This window comes from Lithobates pipiens, unplaced genomic scaffold, assembly GCF_037356315.1.
Source record: "Lithobates pipiens isolate NorthernLeopardFrog02 unplaced genomic scaffold, aLitPip1_a1.2 Scaffold_23, whole genome shotgun sequence".
NCBI lineage: Eukaryota > Metazoa > Chordata > Amphibia > Anura > Ranidae > Lithobates > Lithobates pipiens.
This window is the reverse complement of record NW_027507785.1, coordinates 259,929,468-259,946,111: the sequence shown is the minus strand read 5'-3', so window position 1 is coordinate 259,946,111 and position 16,644 is coordinate 259,929,468. Positions and strand designations below refer to the sequence as shown.

The 16,644-nt window shown below is 45.6% G+C and overlaps 1 protein-coding gene across 1 annotated transcript in view; it reads right to left on the bottom strand.

The window, feature by feature from the left end:
- Nucleotides 1–8,647, bottom strand: part of QSOX1 (quiescin sulfhydryl oxidase 1) — a 93,010-nt gene extending 84,363 nt beyond the window's left edge. Inside the window, exon 1 of the mRNA XM_077453095.1 lies at nucleotides 8,363–8,647. Coding sequence (XP_077309221.1) covers nucleotides 8,363–8,615 — 253 coding nt within the window. The 5' untranslated portion in view covers nucleotides 8,616–8,647. The remainder of the gene's footprint in view (nucleotides 1–8,362) is intronic.
- Nucleotides 8,648–16,644: the final 7,997 nt, after the last annotated feature.

Here is a 16,644-nt window from a genome sequence, read left to right as displayed (position 1 = left end):
ATTGTGGGCATTTGAGGGAAACCAAGTGAGTGTTAAGCCTCATACACACGATAGGACTTTGTACAAACTTTCCCTTGGATTTTTGTACAAAGGGCGTCGGCCCTGAACTTGTATTGCATACACACAGCAGGACTTTTTCAGCCAACTTTCACCAAATCACGTGGTTTTTCTGCTCTTTACCGCCACCTTTGGTCAACTTCTGTATTGTTGTCTGATCTTTTGCATTGGTTCTGAGCATGCCTGTTTGTACTTTGTACAAAAGTCCTATGGTTTTCTGTACACACGATCAGACTTTGCTCCATCGGACTTTTGTTTCCAGAAAGTTTGTCCGTTCGCACAGCCAACAAAAGTCCGATGAAAACCAAAAAAGTTTTTCCGATGGAGCGTATACCCCACCAGTACTCTCCAGCCCCCGTGCTCTCCACCCCTGTTTTTCTCCCCCCCCCAGTGCTCTTCACCACCCCACACTCTTAGCCCCCCCAGTGCTCTCAGCCTACTGTGCTCTCTACCCCTGTTCTTATTGCCCCCCCCCCCAGTGCTCTCAAGTTCCCCCCAGCACTCTCTGCTCCCCACCCCTGTGATCTCCACTCCCCCTCGCTCTTTGCCCCCACCCATGTGTTCTCCAACCCCGCCAGTACTCTTTGCTCCTCCTTCTCTCCAACTCCCACCCAGTGCTCTCCACTTCCCCAGGACCAGAGGACAGGCTGACTGGGGCTGGAAAATGAGGACAGCTGAAGGTCCAGGTGGCCAGGGACCACTCCATCTCACAGCAGACAGATCCTCTGGAAGGAGCACAGTCCCCATCCAAAACGAGAACAGACCCTGCCTGCTGCTGGCCATCATGGATATCCTGCTGGCATGCAAGGTACCGTACCAAGCATCAACAACACACCTTCCCACAGACAGGGACTGCAGACTGGGACATGGGGCACAGGGGGGGCTGCAATGATGGACACAGTGAGGCTGCATTCAAGGCACAGTAAAGCTGCATTTGATGGACACAGTGAGGCTGCATTTGATGGACACAGTGAGGCTGAATTTGATGGACACAGTGAGGCTGCATTTGATGGACACAGTGAGGCTGCATTTGATGGACACAGTGAGGCTGCATTGATGGGCACAGTGAGGCTGCATTTGGTGGGCACAGTGAGGCTGCATTTGGTGGGCACAGTGAGGCTGCATTTGATGGGCACTGGTGAGGCTGCATTGAGCTCTTGCATCAAGTCTGCAGTCTCTGACCATCTCCTGTAGCATGTCTGCAGTCTCTGAGGGAGTCTGGAGAGGAGTCAAGAGTGGGAGCACCGCCGGGATGGGGGTCATGGGAGAAGTCAGACTTGTGTGGACTGTGGACAGGAGACTATAGGATAAAACCAGAGCCACCAAGCTGGAGCCGACTGACTGAGCCCTGCACAGTGCACTTGAGAGGAGGTCAGTGAAAGCACCGCCAGGCCAGTCGGGGGGGGGGGGGGGGGGGTCACTGATGTAAGGGGGGAGTGAATACGATAATGTAAGGGGTACTGATATAAAGGGTTTCCTCCTTATATTAGTAACCCACCCCCCTTACCTTCGAGTATTCTTTCTGCAGAAGGTGCCCCCCCCCCCCACATTCTGAGTTCCTGGGGTCCCCCTTGATGATTGATCACTTACCACTATTAACTGGTAAAATGTATGGTTTTCCCTTTCATGAACAAGAAAATAATGACGTTATGCTGTTGGGCTGGTATAATAATGCTGTGAGGCTGGTATGAAATTTTTTCCAGGGCTGGTTTTTGAAAGCATGGGCGTCCACAAGGTTACTCAGGTGGCTGCGTACCATGCCCATATAGCCTAGAGAATGTACATCTTTTTACATTGCAATACATCTGTTGTTGCCATATTTTTATCTTTATGAAAACAGTCTATACAGTGACAGTATGAGATCAAAATATGGCCACAACAGATGTATTGCAATGTAAAAAGATGTACATTCTCTAGGCTATATGGGCATGGTACGCAGCCACCAGAGTAACTTCCAATACAAAGTGAAGATGAATTATCTGTTATATAACACATATGTATTACCAGTGGAAAGATTTTCATGAGATTGTCGAAAAGGGGCGGAGCATGAGTGGCCTTAAAATGATGCCCCCCCCTGGAAAAAGTTCTGCGGACGCCCATGCCCGTGGCGCATATCTGGTACCCGGAAGCGCTGGCCAGAACACAGGAATGACATCACGCCCCTACAGAAAGTTGCTTGTACTGCTGCTAATTTCTTCCCACCACCATGCCCCGCTCACTGTTCTCTGAGGAAGATATGATCCTTATTTGTAAATTAAGATAATTTTTGATTTATTTCTACATGGGGTGGTGTTTGTGTGGATCATGTGTGTATGTCTGAATGATTTGGCCTCAAAACACACACCTACTTCCTGTGTACAGATTCACTTCCAGGCCAAAGTATATTGCTACCTGCTTCAGTGTGTGTGTGTGTATATAGATGTAGATTGTTGTGTCCACCAGCAGAGAGAAGTTGGGTAGATGCCACACTCCCAATTCTGGAGGCATAATAATGGTCTAGCAAAGGGGTCTTCAAACTATGGCCCTCCAGTTGTTCAGGAACTACAATTCCCATCATGCCTAGTCATGTCTGTGAATATCAGAGTTTTACAATGCCTCATGGGATGTGTAGTTCTGCAACAGCTGGAGAGCCAAAGTTTGAAGATTCCTGATCACTCTAGCACAGGGATATGCAATTAGCGGATCTCCAGCTGTTGCAGAACTACAAGTCCCATGAGGCATAGCAAGACTCTGACAGCCACAAGCATGACACCCAGAGGCAGAGGCATGATGGGACTTGTAGTTTTGCAACCGCTGGAGGTCCGCTAAGTGCATATCCCTGCTCTAGCATGTCTTGAAAAAAGGTGCCTTGTATAATGCCCAAGAAATATCGTTAGGAAAATACAAATGGGTCATGGCACATCTACATTCCAAATTTGGCAGTTAAGATGGTCACGCACTATGCAATCTGATTGGCCAATCTCTGTACAACACGATATTTGAGCAAAATAGGTAATAGGAAGACGCACTTGAACAATTAATTCAAAATATAGGAAATCAAATAGGCTCTTGCACTAAATCATATAATTTATTTAAGATCTAACTGATTGCAGTGTATGGTCACCTTTTAAAGATGTGAAAATATAAATTTATTGGGTTTACAAACACTTCTCTGTTCTTTCTAATATATTGAACGATTTGGGTAAAAATAAGACACATTTCAAAGATCGATTAGAAGTCATAGGAATGAGATTAGCATCAAAAGGGTTAATTAACTGAAAACATCTACTAATTGCCTAACAAGACACATCCAATGAGATGAAATTAACCAATTGTATTGGGCATGCGCTATTATCAATGTGAAAACTACAGTTACCCTAGCACAGTTGCAGTTTACATATGCGGGTATTTATTATCGTTATTTGCGCTTCAATGTGCGCCGGTTCGCACGTTCATTTAATGACTTTTCCGGCCCACCAATTAATGTATGAACTGGTGCAGTGCCTTCTTCTTAGTAAATCACCCCCATGATCAATATTGGGTGTTTTTGCACTTAAATAACTGCACTCCTGTGCGCTGCTTTCCATCCACAAAACAAAAACACCCGAGCCTGCGTACATGTGTACACATGCTTTCAACATGCTTCAAACCCGTGCATCTATGTGCATCGGAACATTCAACAACAAAACGCTTACTAATTGCCTGAAACATTACTCAGCTCAGGTGTATGGGCCCAGAGCCAAATTCAGAATTGTGTAAAGCATGAAGAAAGCTCCATTCACATCTAAGCAGGTGCAACAGTGTATGCGTGTAATTTCACTAGGCTGCCCTATGCGTGAAAATCAGACAAGAGAAGTGCAGGCACCCCTTTTAATTTTTTAATTTTTATTTTTTTAATTGCACTGCACTAAAATACATTGTACTTCTTTACATGCTTTTTGGTGTAAGATTTTGCACACACTTTAGCAAGGTGACTTAATAGCACCGCCGCACCTGCATAAGAGATGTGCGCTTTTTGTGTGCTGCGGGAATACACATGATTTTGTGTGAGTTTCTGCATTGCACTAATGTGAACCTAGCCAAAGGGAACTAAGGCATCGTAAAAGCTTAACCTGCCTCACGCAGATATATACTGCGGCAGAAGGGCGTGTACAGGCAGAATCACGTACCTGTACGTTGCCCTTTAAGAGGCAGGCGCGCGCCCCGGGAGCTTGGTGAGCACGATCGTGGGTCTCGCAGACTCGATGTCTACGGGGATACCCGCGATCGTCTCACCGAGAGGAATAACGGCGCTAATGTAAACAAGCATCTCCCCGTTCTGTCTAGTGACACTGTCACTGATCACAGCTCCCTGTAATCGGGAGCGGTGATCAGTGTTGTGTCACACATAGCCCCTCCCCCCACAGTTAGAATCACTCCCTAGGACACACTTAACCCCTACAGCGCCACCTGGTGGTTAACCCCTTCATGGCCAGTCACATTTACACAGCAATCAATGCATTTTTAATTGCACTGATTGCTGTATAAATGTGAATGGTCCCATAATTGCACCAAAAGTGTCCGATCTGTCCGCCATAATGTTGCAGTCATGATAAAAAAACTGCTGATCACCACCATTACTAATAAAAAAAAATATTAATAAAAATGAAATAAAACTATCCCCTATTTTGTAAACGCTATAACTTTTGCACAAACCAATCAAACGCTTATTGCGATTTTTTTTTTTACCAAAAATATGTAGAAGAATACGTATTGGCCTAAACTGAGAAAAAAATTATGTTTTTTTATATATTTTTGGGGGATATTTATTTAAAAAGTAAAAAAAAAGTAAAAAATGTGTTTTTTTTTTTTTTTTTTACATTTACGCAATTTTTTTGTTTACAGTGCAAAAAATAAAAAGGTGATCAAATACCACCAAAAGAAAGCTCTATTTGTGGGAAAAGAAGGATGTCAATTTTTTTTGGGAACCACGTCGCACGACCGTGCTATTTTCAGTTAAAGCGACGCAGTGCCGAATCGCAAAAAACGCTCCGGTCTTTGGCCAGCCAAATGGTCCAGGGCTTAAGTGGTTAAAGTAGAATTATAGAAAAAACATAGAATAAGGGAGGGGTATCACCTCGGTCAGATTTTTTTGCCATCTGTGTTCCATTAAGAAGATTTCCCTTCACTTTCCATCCCATAGCCAAACAGGATATGAGTGGAAATCCCTGCAAATGAAAGAAGTCCAGCTTGAGCTCGTTTGGCTGGGCTTCTCCTCAGGGTCACAGGAGTGCATTTCGTTTTGGACTCCTTTTCAGCAGAAATCAATCTGAAGTCGGCTCTCCACTGACATCACACAGATCAGTCCAGGTACCGCGTCATCGCAATAATAAAGTCTGGATCTGCCAGGTGCCTGGACTGACACCTATCTCAGCCTCTCAGTGAGTCACTGAGAGCCTGAGACAGCCACTTCACCCCCTCCACAGCTCAGCGATCCAGTGAGCGAGGAGGAGCAGAGAGGAGAGCTGCTGATTGACTGTCAGCAGCTCTCCACTAAGGGATCTGTTACAACCGAACCATCAGCGATATTTGATTGCTCGGTTCTCAGTGCAGAGGCGGCGGGGGACAGATGTAGCATCGGACAGATGCTGCATCCATCTACATAAGTATAAAAGGGGGAATAAAAAACCTTACTTCTCTTTTAAAAAGTTACTAAACCCACAACAGTAAAATCAGTCTGTATTTGCAGTAAAGCAGGCTTGTTATACTCACTGTGGAACCTACGGGGTTAATCATTTGCATTATGTAACAAGGCTGTTTGACCCCATCTGTTCTAATCCTCCCCCTTCTTCCACTGTCCCCAATCCATCTCCTGATAAGACAGAGCCTTGGGGGACACTCTACACATGCTCAGTTTGGTGTAAATTGCTAGAAAGGTTTTTATTTCTTGGGAGGGTGCATGTGAACAGCACAGGGCCAATCAACACTGCCTAGAGAGTCATGCAGCATCATAGGACAGTGAGAGTAGAATGAAAACAACTCCTACAAGCTTCAACCAGACACTGATAGAAGTCACAAGACTGCTATATACTGCTGATGAAAAAATGCAATTTAGCAGTTTATATTTACTAAAATAATTGCATTTCCATGTGCTGTGTACTGAGGGAGATCAGATATAGTGAATGCAGGGTCCTGGGTTTAGTAGCACTTTAAGGGAACAGAACTAGTGTGCCCATTAGAAGATTTACCCTCTATTACTTATCTGGCAACAACCCAAAATTTGGGATTTTCTTTTATTTTTAATGATATTGGTAAACAGGACAAATAGAGAGGGGGAATCTCCCTAACGGGGACACGGACAGTAATAAAACCTGACAAGCGTTTTAATCCCTCTCCACTCTATCCAAAACGAAAAAGCTTTGCCTTCGGATATACTTTAACTCCAAACTATCTGCAATAATCAGTAGCTAGCAGCATACAATATTGCCAAAAAGAAAAGAAAGGTTTGACTTTAGATAAACAATTAAAAAAATAAATCCATATGCTAAATATTATCATTGTGTTAAAACCAATATTATTATTACATCTGTAGCCACATTCAAATATCACAATACAATCTTTCTCTACAGTGTCCTTTACAAGATGGAAATCTGTACATTGTCCTAACCGGAAGACTTCTGGGTGATAAGCTGGCCACACATTAGCAGAATTTTGTTTGAAGTTTTTCTAATTGTTTCAATTTTTCCAATCATTAGTGGTGTCAGCCTGATGTTCGATTTCAGCCACTGTGATGAGAAGATTGGAAGGAGCCAGACGGGGAAAGCATTTGAGTAATGTCCATGATACTTTCCTATGTGCACTAACGTGCAACTTTCAGGACAAGCTTTTGGGGTGTACCCCTTCATCAAGGTCCAAGCAGTACTAATACACAAAGATTTATCAAATGTTAGTAAGACGATCTCTGAGGGGTATAAAAACCACAAACATACATAGCTATGGGAATCAAAGTTGCATAATTCGTGCATTGGATAACAATCTTGGACAAACACATTTCTAACAGTGTATTTGGTTTTCATTTCAGAAAGTACATTCATTCCAAAATCGAATGTCGAAAGCAAATGTGTATGAACGTTCGTTCAACATTCTACCAGTGTATGGCCAGCTTTACCCTATAAAATAAAATCTGTACTGAGAAACGAGAATAACTATACAAATCAGACTGGCCAGCTATTGTAGCTTTCTTTGCAATCCACAAACAATCTGCCCATTGGCACAATACATGTATGTCCCTGTACCAGAGGAGTGCCTGGCACAGATCAGTTGGGACGATGGTACCATACATCCCTGTACCAGAGGAGTGCCTGGCACAGAACAGACTGGGTGATAGTACCATACATGGCCATATATCCCTGTACCAGAGGAGTGCTTGGCACAGATAAAATTGGATGATGGTACTGTACCCTACATGTGCATTCATCCCTGTACAATTCCTGTACCAGAGGAATGTCTGGCACAGATTAGACTGGGTTATGGTACCATACATGTCCACATGTCCATACATCCCTGTAAAATTCCTGTACCAGAGGAGTGCCCGGCACAGATCAGATTGTAAGATGGTACTATACATGTCCATACATTCCTGTACACTTGCTACACCAGAGGAGTGCCTGGCACAGATCAGATTAGACAATGGTACCATACATGTCCATACATCTCTGTGCAATTCCTATGCCAGAGGAGTGCCTGGCACAGATGACACTGGACAATGCTACTTTACATGTGCATACATCCCTATACAATTCCTGTATCAGAGGAATGCCTGGCACAGATTAGACTGGGTGATAGTATCATACATGTCCACATGCCCATACATCCCTGTACAATTCCAATACCAGAGGAGTGCCTGGCACCAATCAGATTGGACAATGGTACTATACATGTGCATACATCCCTGTGTAATTCGTGTACCAGAGGAGTGCCTGGCACAGATTAAACCGGATGATGGTACCATACATGTCCATATATCCCTATACCAGAGGAGTGCCTGTCACTGATCAGATTGGAAGATGGTACCATACATGTGCATACAACCATGTACAATTCCTGTAGCAGAGGAGTGCCTGGCACAGATCAGAGCAGAGGCTGGCACACTGTCTGTCCATACATCCATATATAAGAATAATGCCTGGCACAGATCAGAGCAGAGGTTGGCACCGTACATGTCCATACATCCCTATATAAACCCCGTACCAGAGGAGCACCTGGTACAGATCAGACTGGAGGATGGCACCGTCCATACATCCGTGTACCCCCCATTCATCCCAGTGCTCGGTGCTGTGTGTCTCACCCTTGATGTCCCGAGCCAGTGCTTGGAAGGTCGGCTTGAAGGACTGGCAGTGCCCGCACCAGCTGGCATAGAACTGGGCGAACCAGGCGCTGGAGGAGTTGAGGAGGACGGAATGGGCGCCGTCGGCCAGGGACACCACCAGATCATCGGGCCCGTACAAGTGAGCCTGAGCCGGGGCCAGTGCCAGGAGAAGGAAGCCCAGCACTCCGGAGACACGGAGCCAGCCCAGGTCCGCCATCATCCTCATCATCATCCGTCTACTGAGCCCGACTGTGCCCGGACACTGGAGGAGACACCCAGAGCCTGCCCACAGCTACACGAGCCGGCCTACCGGCATCATCACTGCACTCAGCTACATCCCATCTACACACATCTCACCTCGCCATACACTGTACAATCTGCTTGTACAATCTACTTTACTAAAACCATGTACTGGAGAACAAATCTAAACATCGAATTCAATTCCTTTTAAATCAGACTGGCTCTTGCACTTTAACGTTAGTGGTAGATCACAAACTCACCATACACTTTATAATCTGATTGTACAATCAGATTGTAAACTGCATGGGGCTCATGATCTGCATTCACATGGGCGTACAATAGCGTACATCTGTGCCAGGGCCATGATTGCCTGCATGGGGGCACAGGTGTTCCATGCACCCGCCAGCCAATCCTATTCTTGTCAATTGGGGGCTCAGCAGCTGCACCGACACGGCCGCCGCTTCAATCCAAGTGCGTGTCTCCTAACGCAGGCAGCGTGCGTTCGGGCCGAGTTCACGCTGATGCGATGCGGGACGCCGCATGTCTTTGTCACAGAAATCACAGCACATTCCTGTGCAGCGTCTCCGGGGTGCGAATTGACCATGGATTTGTATGGCTCAAATCGCACCACATTCACACCAAACTCGTGCAGGACCCTTTTTTTTGTCTGCACCAGAATCGGATCGCTTTCGTGTTCACCCATGCCTTCCAATTCTGAGGCTGGGTTCACACTGCTGCGGGGGGAGATCCGGATGTGATTCGCACCGCAAATCACATCCGATCTCCGTAGCGATGCGAGTTCAGCCATACAGAGGCCGGGTTCACACCGCTGCGATGCGGGAACGCTGCAAATTCGCGGCGTTTTCCCGCATCGCACACCTCCCGCCGGCAGTTCACACTGCCCTATGTGGACGGCTGGGAGTGTCAATGTTATGTTAATGACACCCCCAGATCCGTCCGCATATCGCAGTGCGATCTGCCGACTCGCACAGGAATCGGATCGCATGGTGTGAACCCCCATGCGATCCGATTCTGTTGCGGACCAAAAAAAGGGTCCCGTGCGAGTTTGCTGCGGGAGCGATGCGAATTCAGCCATACTATCTGTATGGCTGTACTCGCATCGCTACGGAGATCGGATGTGATTTGCGGTGCGAATCACATCCGGATCTCCCCCCGCAGCAGTGTGAACCCAGCCAGATAGTATGGCTGAATTCGCATCGCTCCCGCAGCAAACTCGCACGGGACCCTTTTTTTGGTCCGCAACAGAATCGGATCACATGGGTGTTCACACCATGCGATCCGATTCCTGTGCGAGTCGGCAGATCGCACTGCGATATGCGGACGGATCTGGGGGTGTCATTAACATATCATTGACACTCCCAGCCGTCCGCATAGGGCAGTGTGAACTGCCGGCGGGAGGTGTGCGATGCGGGAAAACGCAGCGGATTCGCGGCGTTCCCGCATCGCAGCGGTGTGAACCCGGCCTGAAAATCGCACTTAGTTTTGCAAACTGATTTGGGGGATTTTGTCAACTTAGGCTGGGTTCACACCGCTGCGGCTGGGAGACCCGGATGTGATTCGCACCGCACTGCAGTGCAAATCACATCCGATCTCTGTGCGATGCGAGTTCAGCCATACAGATAGTATGGCTGAATTCGCATTGCACCCGCTCCAAACTCGCACAGGACCCTTTTTTGGTCCGCAGTAGAATCAGATCGCATGGGTGTTCACACCATGCGATCCGATTCCTGTCTGAGTTTGCAGATCGCACTGCGATATGCGAACTGATCTGGGGGTGTCATTAAGGTTTCACTGACACCCCCAGAAGTCCGCTTAGGCAGTGTGAACTGCCCGCGGGAGGTATGCGATGTGGGAACCCTCCACGGATTCGCGGCGTTCCCGCATCGCTTCAGTGTGAACCCAGCCTTAATATATACTCCGCAATCGGTTTGCATGAATGGCTTGCGATTTTGATGCTGTGCAAAATCCACAGCGATTTTGCACCTCCTCTGAGTGAACTGAGGCTCAGGGTCGTGTACCTCCATCCATGTGGCTGTCAAATTGGAGCAGCGGCTACTGCACCCCAACTGACATGAATGGGATCGCCTGCAGGGGGAGCACACAACACCTGTACATCCCCATGGAGGCAAACCTGACCCTTGCACAAGGCAGTGCCGGGACAAGATCATCAAGTGCCCAGGGCAAAGATGCCAATGTGCACCCCCTTTCCCTTAGAGTTAGGGTCAGGGTGCTCTCTACCCCTGCAATAAACCATTGCACCAGGGGCAGCCGTCCCTCCTGCCCACCCCTTGTCCTGGCCCTGGCACAGGGTGTATGATATAGTACGCTCACGTGAACGAGGCCAGTAAGGTAAGTCATGCAAGTGCCTGTCTAATTGGATAAAAATAGGTTAAAGGGGTTGTAAAGGTTTGTGTTTTTTCACCTTAATGCATCCTATGCATCAAGGTGAAAAAACACCTGTCAGTGACCAGCCCCCTAGCCCCCCCACCATTATACTTACCTGAACTTGTTCCACAGGGAAGCACCGTCTCTCTGCTAGGGGGTTCTCGGCTGTTGATTGGATAGATCGATAGCAGCGCAGCCATTAGCTCCTGCTGCTGTCAATCAAATCCAATGACGCGGCCGCTGGGGACGGGGCCAATTCCTGCATTCGCCGTTAAATGCTGGAGTCGGGAGCATGCTGCAAGGTAACCCCCTTGGGAGAGCACTTCTCCCAGGGGGTTATCTGATGTGGGGAGGAGCCAAGAGAGCCATGAGGGACCCCAGAAGAGCAGGTTCGGGGCCACTCTGTGCAAAAGAACTGCACAGTGGAGGTAATTATGATATGTTTGTTATTTATTTATTTATTTTTTAAATGTACCTTTAGTGTCACTTTAAATATTCAGGTCCTCATAGTTTTGCTAGATCTAAAGATGATTGTATGGAGACTGTATGGTCAGATCATAATGTGTATGGTGAGCCTAAACCTGGCTATACACTATACAATCTGATTGTGAGATCTCTGTACAAGCTTCCTTAGAATTATCAAAATATGGACAAGCCTGCACAATTAATTAAAATAAAATCAGGCATGACCCTGCACTACATAGTTGATGGTAGATCGAAAGGTGATTGAACAATCAGATTGTATAAATGTATAAACCAGACTTACATTGCATGTGTTCAACTTCATGCTAGGAGAGACAGCTGCACAGACCGGAGACAGCCCTGGCAGAAGGAAACAATATAAAGCTTTAGAACACACTAGCAGTTTTGTTTTCCAGCAGGCTGAACGAGAAAAAATAACTGAAGGGCTTGAGAAGAGCCACTGTACTAACTATGCGATGGTAGTACAGCAATCTCCACGCTAAGCTATTGTGTTGTGACAGGGGGACAGGGACGGACGGTGACGGTGGCGGGGACGCCCCCCCAGCAGAACATACCGGTCAGTGCTCTCCGCCATTGGCTGAGAGCGTTGATCGGATGTCAATCGGCAGACGTTTTTCACTCATGACCCTTTGACAGTGTCAGACGTTCGCCTGGCTTATGCCAGACCGGCTGCCATACACACGGGCCAAATGTTGCCCGATTTCAAATAAACCGGCCAATAACAACCAATGTTTGGCCCATGTGGGCTTAACAGTATATGGCCAGCTATAATCAGCTCCTATAGAACTCTTATATATGAGGAGGGGGACAGTCCAGGAGCCCGGGCATACCTAGACTGACAGCTCTGCATTCTATTTACATAGCAGGGAGGAGAGAAATAGTTGGCTATGCAAATAAATTGCTCTAGTCTAGAGGGACTGCCAAGGGGAAACAGAACGTTTATTATAATCGATAGGGCCACTCACTACATGAAGTGGGAACAATGTGATTGTACAATCTCAGCACAAACTCTCTCCAGATTCACCTAATTTATGCAATATGAGAACCTGTAAAAAGAACAGTTTGTCCCGTATTCAGTCTCTTGCACTGCATAGCTGTCCATAGATCCTAGGGCTTGTTCAGGTGTGCGGCAGCCCTTGCTATACCTCTGAAAAACAAGCTGCGGTGGATTGCTTTTCAGAGGCCTTCAACAGTCTTGAGTGGCTACATGCTCTTGTTTAAGTGGGCTTTGCAGGGCACTAAAATTGGGGCTCAACGGCACGCTTTTACCCCTTTCATCTTGCACATTTGAATGAGCCCTTAGGCCTCATGCACACTGGATGTTTTTAATGTTGCTGTAAAGCATTTTTTATCTGCCTCTAAACCAGTGGCGGCCCATCCATACAGGGCACAGGGGCGCCGCCCCCCTAATCCATGTACCCACCCCCTAATTTACATGCAGGGTGACAGATGCATGGATTTCAATGTTTTTTTTTAATGTATTTTTATTTTTTTAAGAAGCACATGATTAGAGCCTGAAAAAGCTCTATTTTTGGGAAAAAAGGATGTCAATTTTGTTTGGGTGCAGCGTCGCACGACCACGCAATTGTCAGTTAACCGCTTGCCGACCGCCACCTCTACATTTAAGTCGACAGTATGGAATGTCTGCGTAAATGGGAGTACTTGTATGTCCCTTTGAATTTGCAACCGTGCCACCCATGAGTAGGATCGCGGGTCCTGTGGACTCGATTTCCGCGGAGATACCCGCGATCGTCTTAGGGAGAGGAAAAACGGGGAGATGCTAATGTAAACAAGCATCTCCCCATTCTGCCTAGTGACAGTGTCACTGATCACAGCTCCCTGTGATCGGGAGCGGTGATCAGTGACGTGTCACTCATAGCCATGCCCCCTAACAGTTGGAATCACTCCCTAGGACACACTTAACCCCTTCCTAGCCAGGATGTGGTTAACCCTTTCACTGCCAGTGTCATTTTTACAGTAATCAGTGCAATTTTATAGCACTGATCACTGTAAAAATTACAATGGTCCCAAAAATGTGTCAAAATTGTCCAATGTGTCCGCCATAATGTCACAGTCATGATAAAAATCGCAGATCACCGCCATTACTAGTAAAAAAAAAATATATTAATAAAAATGCCATAAAACGAACCCCTATTTTGCAGACGCTGCCAAAACACTACTGCCAGGAGGAGAGGCGTCTCGGACAGATGGCCAAACATCCAGTGTGCATGAGCTCTAAAGGAGTAAAATCCACTCCTTATATTTTACATTCTTGCAGATTCATACCTTCCTCTGCTTTAACCACTTCAACTCCAGAAGGTGTAACCCCCCCCCATGACTAGATAATTTTTTTGCAATACTGCATTATTTTAACTGACAATTGCACAGTCGGGCAAGGCTGTACCCAAATAAAATTGATGTCTTTTTTTTCCCCAAAAATAGAGCTTTCTTTTGGGGATATTTGATCGCCACTGCGGTTTTTATTGTTTGCACTATAAACAAAAAAAGGCAGACAATTTTGAAGAAAAACGCAATATTTTTTACTTTATACCATAAAACATACCCAATAAAATGTTTTTTTTTTAAATCTCATTTGTTTATCAATTTAGGCCAATATGTTATCTGCTACATATTTTTGGTAAAAAAAAAAAAAAAAATATATATATTTTTTTTACTAGTAATGGCGGCGATCAGCAATTTTGAGCAGGACTGTGACATTGCAGAAGACAAATCAGCCACCCAACTGACACTTTTTGGAGACCAGTGACACTAATATAGTGATCAGTGCTAAAGAAATACACTGTCTCTGTACTCTGTACTGACAGGGAAAGGGTTAACATCAGAGGCGATGAAAGGGTTAAATGTGTTCCCTGGGAGTGCTCTCTTGGTTACTTGGGGATCTGAATTATGTGTCAGGGTGTCAGTTCGCCCGAAACTTGGACACACGATTCAAAACCCAGACTGTCCGGGTGAATCCTGGACGGGTTGCAACCCTACTCTCTATGCAGTAAAGGATGCTTGTTATATTCACTGTGGAACCTAAGGGGTTAATTCTCTGCATTGTGTAAAAAGGCTGTTTGATCCTGTTAAAATGGCAAACACCCAAAACTCAAATCCTGAGTGGCAGCAGACATGAACCCAAAAACACTCTTTTTTCACATGTGCTCAACTCACTACAGAGGACTTGTAAGAGTAATTTTGAGACATTCCACTGCAAGGTAAATAAGCTTCTCTTGAATGTCAGGTGACTGCTAGCTCTATCATGACAGATTTATGCCCAGGGCCCCTACAATATTATTGTCTTTACAGCACCAGATTTTATGACTTCCACAACAGTTGGTTTGTCCCAATACAAAAACCATTGACAAAAAATAAATAAATAAATAAACTCCCCGATATAAAGAAAAACTTTTCTTCCAACAAGATTTACTTACTGTAGCAGACTACCATTATTGAGAGATGTTAATTATTACACAGACACAAAGTGGAAAAGCTTTAAACATACACAAAAGAGCAGCATACCATAAGGTGAAAGAGTCCTGGAAAATGATAACAATTCACAAAGAGCAACAACCTACTTCAATAATTTCCCTTTGGGATTACAGTGCCTTGCGAAAGTATTCAGCCCCCTTGAACTTTTCAACCTTTTGCCACATTTCAGGCTTCAAACATAAAGCTATAAAATTTTAATTTTTTGTGAAGAGTCACAAACAAGTGGGACACAATTGTGAAGTGGAACGAAATTTATTGGATATTTTAAACTTTTTTAGCAAATAAAAAACTGAAAAGTGGTGCGTGCAAAATTATTCGGCCCCTTTAGTGCAGCAAACTCACTCCAGAAGTTCAGCGAGGATCTCTGAATGATCCAATGTTGTCCTAAATGACGGATGGTGATAAATAGAATCCACCTGTGTGTAATCAAGTCTCTGTATAAATGCACCTGCTCTGTGATAGTCTCAGGGTTCTGTTGAAAGCGTAGAGAGCATCATGAAGACCAAGGAACACACCAGGCAGGTCCGTAATACTGTTGTGGAGAAGTTTAAAGCGGGATTTGGATACAAAAAGATTTCCCAAGCTTTAAACATCCCAAGGAGCACTGTGCAAGCGATCATTTTGAAATGGAAGGAGTATCAGACCACTGCAAATCTACCAAGACCTGGCCGTCCCTCTAAACTTTCAGCTCAGACAAGGAGAAGACTGATCAGAGATGCAGCCAAGAGGCCCATGATCACTCTGGATGAACTGCAGAGAACTACAGCTGAGGTGGGAGAGTCTGTCCATAGGACAACAATCAGTCGTGCACTGCACAAATCTGGCCTTTATGGAAGAGTGGCAAGAAGAAAGCCATTTCTCAAAGATATCCATAAAAAGTCTAGTCTAAAGTTTGCCACAAGCCACCTGGGAGACACACCGAACATGTGGAAGAAGGTGCTCTGGTCAGATGAAACCAAAATCAAACTTTTTGCCCACAATGCAAAACGATATGTTTGGCATAAAAGCAACACAGCTCATCACCCTCAACACACCATCCCCACTGTCCAACATGGTGGTGGCAGCATCATGGTTTGGGCCTGCTTTTCTTCAGCAGGGACAGGGAAGATGGTTAAAATTGAGGGGAAGATGGATGCAGCCAAATACAGGACCATTCTGGATAAAACCTGTTGGAGTCTGCAAAAGACCTGAAACTGGGACGGAGATTTATCTTCCAACAAGACAATGATCCCAAACATACAGCAAAATCTACAAAGGAATGGTTCACAAATAAACGTATCCAGGTGTTAGAATGGCCAAGTCAAAGTCCAGACCTGAATCCAATGGAGAATCTGTGGAAAGAGCTGAAAACTGCTGTTCACAAACGCTCTCCATCCAACCTCACTGAGCTCGAGCTGTTTTGTAAGGAAGAATGGGCAAGAATTTCAGTCTCTCGATGTGCAAAACTGATAGAGACATACCCCAAGCGACTTGCAGCTGTAATTGCAGCAAAGGGTGGCTCTACAAAGTATTTACGCAAGGGGGCCGAACAATTTTGCACGCCCCACTTTTCATTTTTTTTTGTTAAAAAAGTTTCAAAAATCCAATAGATTTCGTTCCACTTCACAATTGTGTCCCACTTGTTGGTGATTCTTCACAAA